This window comes from Scylla paramamosain, chromosome 38, assembly GCF_035594125.1.
Source record: "Scylla paramamosain isolate STU-SP2022 chromosome 38, ASM3559412v1, whole genome shotgun sequence".
Classification (NCBI taxonomy): domain Eukaryota; kingdom Metazoa; phylum Arthropoda; class Malacostraca; order Decapoda; family Portunidae; genus Scylla; species Scylla paramamosain.
Window position 1 is genome coordinate 13,788,735 of NC_087188.1, and position 5,000 is coordinate 13,793,734.

The 5,000-nt window shown below is 54.3% G+C and overlaps 1 protein-coding gene across 1 annotated transcript in view; it reads left to right on the forward strand.

Moving 5' to 3' along the window:
- LOC135091838 (cyclin-dependent kinase 5 activator 1-like) overlaps positions 1 to 4,574 on the forward strand; it is a 34,514-nt gene extending 29,940 nt beyond the window's left edge. The window contains 1 exon segment of the mRNA XM_063989840.1: positions 55 to 4,574. Within this exon segment, the coding sequence (XP_063845910.1) occupies positions 55 to 612 (558 nt within the window). The 3' untranslated portion in view covers positions 613 to 4,574.
- The last annotated feature ends 426 nt before the right edge of the window (positions 4,575 to 5,000 follow it).

A 5,000-nucleotide genomic window follows, 5' to 3' on the forward strand; every position in this document is an offset into this window, starting at 1 on the left:
GTGTGTGGTGCGTGGCGTGCGTGCCGTGCCTGACCCTCGTGCTCTGTGTTGCAGGACATCGCGTTCATCAATCCCGCCAACGTGGTGTTCGTGTACATGCTGGTGCGGGAGCTGGTCGGCGAGGAGGAGGTGCACAGCGAGCAGGAGCTGCAGGCCGTGGTGCTCACCTGCCTCTACCTCTCCTACTCCTACATGGGCAACGAGATCTCCTACCCGCTGAAACCCTTCCTGGTGGAGGAGGACAAGGACCGCTTCTGGGACCGCTGCCTCTTCATCATCAACACGCTGAGCGGCTCCATGCTGCGGATCAACGCGGAGCCTTCCTTCTTCACCGAGGTGTTCACGGAGCTCAAGGCATGCGGCCAGCAGCCCCCGCCGCCGCCGCCGCCGCAGCAGCACCAGCACCAGCACCAGCACCAGCAGCAGCAGCCTCAGCAGCCTCAGCAGCCACACCACCACCAACAGCAGCAACAACAGCAGCAGCAGTCACAGAAGCAGCAGCAGCAGCAGCAGCAGCAGCAGCAGCAGCAGGTCCTCGTGCCGCAGCAAGTGGTGGTGCAGCAACAGGTGTCCCTGCCGGTGCCGCAGCAGCCCCAGCAGACGGCGGCCTGAGCGGGGCGTGGGAGGCCATCGCACACCAGTACTCAGTAGACAGACTGCTTGTTGTTGTTGTTGTTGTTGGGGCGAGGACCGGGACCTCCGGGGGCCGGGAGTGGGCCGGGCAGGCGGGAGACCCAGGGCCGCCCTCCGCGTCTTCCAGGGACACCCGCGCCCTGCCCCGCCCCTGGAGCCGCCGCACCCCGTCGACGGAGAGTTGTTACTGTTGGTGACGCGGGACCGAGGCCGCTGCGGGACTGCTGTTACGTTGTCACTATGATTGTGATCTTCATTGTCCGTGTTAGGCCGGTCATTTATCTTTATCATTATCATGTTCATAGGTTTCATATTTCACCATTATCATCGGCAACGGTTGTGTTAATGTTTTGTTCGCGGCCCAGCGGCCCAGCGGCCCACGTTGCCGCCGCGGCCAGCTGCAGGCGCCGCCACAAGCCACACGCCCGCCGTGCACCGCCGCCCCGCGCACCGCCGCCCCCACTCCCGTGGCGGCCGGCAGGGTGGCGCGTGCGGCGGTCACGCCCCGGGGACTGGGCCTTCTCCGGCAGGTGAGGGCGGGGAGTGCCTCCTTCCCCAGGTCGCGGCCCGAGTGGCGCCATACGAGGTGTTCCCGTCAGCAGCGTCGCCCCACGCCGCGGGACAGGACGGGACACCGCGGCGCATTGCAGTCCTTCACGCCAGGCCGCGGCAGAGCGCTGTGCTGTGGCTGAGGTACTGAGGACCAGTAATCAAACCTTGACGAGGCTCGGCGCGCCAAGTGTCGGCCAAACAACACAATTATTTTGATAGGTTGTACTTTTACACTTCTCCGTAACCCTAAGGCTGCCCAGAGCTTGGGCGCGGGGCACCGGGTGCATCGCGCCCTCAAATATAAATAAATAAATAATAATATATATATATATATATATATATATATATATATATATATATATATATATATATATATATATATATATATATATATATATATATGAATAAATGAATATATCCCCAGATACGGTTGTGCTTTTGATACTAATGGTGGGAGCGAGGTGGCGGCGGCGCCCACACTCCCCTGCCGCCCTGCAGGAAACCAAAGACTGTCGCTTAGTGATACAGGGGCGGCGGGGCGTGTCTGGCTCCCAGCGCCACTGGAGAGCGACAGGCCGCGGCAGGGCGTCGCTGCCGCCCCGCTCCACGGGGCACCGCAGAAGCCAGGCGGGCAGTGTGCGGCAGGCAGCTGTAAGGCGGGGCGTGGAGACAGGCGGCCGTACATCCCGCTCGTCTCAGGGGCGGCGCCGCCCACTACACTGAGGAGATCGTGACAACCATACGCCCCCACGCCGCCCGAGCCGTGCCCGCGCCCTGAGGGTCCGCGCCGCTACCTGAGATTATACCCACCCCCCGGCACAGTGTCGGTGGTGGTGGTGGTGGTGGTGGTGGCGTGCGGGCGGTTGGGGCGCCCCCAGTGTGCCTCCCCAACACAGCACCACACCTGCAGCCGCGCCGTCTCGCCCCTCCCCGCCGTGCCCGCTACCCACATGCCCACCTACCCACCTCTAACAGGGCACCCCGTCACCCACCGGCCGCCAGGCGTCCCGCGCCAGCTGATCAACAGCAGGGCGTGGCGGCGTCAGGCTGCGGGCGCGGGCGTGGGCGGGGCGGGGCGGGGCGGGGTGAGGCGGTGCCCCTACATACCCAGCGTGACGTGACCCACACCCCTGCCCACCGCCTCCCGCCCCCCTCTGGTGTCCCGTGAGCGTTCAGTGTTGCCGCTACAGCCGGCGGGCGCGGGTCGCGTCGCTGATCAATACGCGGCCGTCGGTGCTGGGGCGCGGGCGCCGGCGGCCGCTGAGCAGGGCGGCCGCAACTCTCGCCCGCAGATAACCTGCCAAGTATGCAAACAATCAATGATTGTTTCATTAAGAGAATACTGTAATTAATCTACTGTCGTAGGTCGTATCAGTTTTCTTTGTTAGAGAAAATGTATTCATACCTTTAAGAAAATATCTGCCATTTACCAGGCAGGCAGCCATTACTGTAACGATGCCGGTGAAATAAATGACAGTTTGTTGACACGAGGCGTCATTACCACCACGATGAGCCATGCGGCGCGGCGTGTGTGTGTGTGTGTGTGTGTGTGTGTGTGTGTGTGTGTGTGTGTGTGTGTGTGTGTGTGTGTGTGTGTGTGTGCGTGCGGTGCCCCATGCCTGCCCTGCACCGCCAAGCGCCTCGCCGCGGAAGGAGAAGAGCGGACCGGGCGCGGGACGTCACGGGGCGCGTGGCAGGTAGTGGTGGTGGTGGTGTCGGTGTCTTGGCAGAGGGCGCCAGGCGGCCTGTACCCCGCCACCCCGCGCCGCCGCCACCCTCCTCCTCCTCCTCCTCCTCCTCCTCCTCCTCCTCCTCCTCTTCCTCCTCCTCCTCCTCCTCCTTCTCCTCCACCTCCTTTTCTCCCAGAGATATGTTAACGCTCTCTAGTCATTTCTGACGAATATGTACAGTGTATGTGTGTGTGTGTGTGTGTGTGTGTGTGTGTGTGTGTGTGTGTGTGTGTGTGTCCTTCACGGGCAGTGTTGCCAATAATAGTCACCCCCTCCCCCTTATCGTCTCCCCTGTGCAAGCGAAACGAAAGAAAACACGATGCCATTTTTTCAGCTACTTAAAGAGGACGAGACGCGCCTCTAACTCTTGGTATTTGACCTCCTCGCTCTCTCTCTCTCTCTCTCTCTCTCTCTCTCTCTCTCTCTCTCTCTCTCTCGGTAAAACAAAGGACAATAACAATAATCAATATTTTGCGTCACTAAAACACTGCAGCAAAATTTTCTTTCTTCTTAATTTTTCTACTCGAAATTTTCCTTTCACTCATTAAAGAAAACGAAGACTACTCTCTCTCTCTCCCTCTCTTTCTCTCTCCCTCTTTCTCTCTGGTACTGTTTGTTGTGTTTGTTTGTTTGTTTGTTTGTCTCGTCTACCTAAGTTTATAAAAAGCGCGTTTGCACCAAGTTGTTGTTATTGTTGTTATTGTTATTTGTTGATATAAAACATCAGAGCTTTATTTTTTTTTTCATATACGATATTTTTTTTTTGTTTCGTTCATTTTTCTTGCGTTTGGAAAGTTTTGTTTTAGTGAGTCTTTTCTCGTTAACCGCGTTTCGTTCGCTTGAATTTATCGTTTAAGATTTGTTCTGTTATTCGATCTTCTCATACGTAGATCTGACGGGTGGTTCTCTCTCTTATTCCCTTCCTTATTTCTCTCTTTATCATCTCCTCGCTTCCTCATTGTTCATTCGTGTTTCTTTTTTTTCCATCTTTATCCCGTTTTTCTCTTAGCTTTCTCTTAATTTCTTCTTATTTCCATCTACTTTCTTCTTTACCTGTTTCTTCCCTTCTCTCTTCTTTATTTTCCTGTCTCTTTACCGCTTTTATCGCTCCTTCAATCCATTCTTTCTCCTCTTTCAATTCCTTTTTTCTTCCATTTATTTATCAACTCCTTCCCACCTACTCACTTTTCTTCTCTATCCACCTTTCATTCTCATCTAGTCTTCCGTCTTTTCTCTCTCGTCTCCACTCTCTCCTGTCATTCCTTCCTTCTGTCACTCCTGCCTCTGCTCTCCACTCCCTCCTCGCACCAACAGCACGTCCCTTTAACTCTGTCTACCAGTCTTGTATCCCAGGAGCGAGTCTTCCGGCCCGCCACTAGCCAGCGAGCCTCCCTCCCCCCACATCCCCCGTCCCTCGCTTGTCTCTCCTCACCCTGCCAGCCACCAGAGGAAGTGATCGTTTGCTCATCCGAAGAGAAACATAATAATGGCCAGAGTTCTTTCAGCGTAGAAATCTCAAGGGAATGAAGGGGCTTTGCAAGACGCTATCACAGTTCGCGATATGCTTGCTACGATGATGATGATGATGATGATGATGATAATACTGATGATTATGTACATTTGGTGTAAAGAATCTTATATTATTAAACTGATCTATATTATATCCTACGGAGTTTTTATTCCTTCCTTTATTTATTTATTTTATTTTATATTTTGACTGGTGTGGCAAAAGTTATCTGGGACATTATATATAGTACACAGGGTCCGTCGTGGTACAGTGGGACCGTGCAGGCTTTGGGGCCGAAGTGTCCTTAAGCGCACGGGTTCGGATCCTGCTGCCCGCGTCCGAGGATAGGAAGGGCATCCACTCTCGGTAACTGTTCCCAAATGACTCCCAAATGACAAGTACAAAGTCATTCGTTGGGAGGCACCGCTCTGGCCGTGGAAGACTAGAAAAACAGGACGAAAAAGCGAAAATAAAGAAATAAAAGGGAACATATGAAAACAGTTTAATTTGCAATAAGTTATGGTCTATATTATATCTAAAGTTATTATTATTATTATTGTTATTTTTTTTTTTTTTAT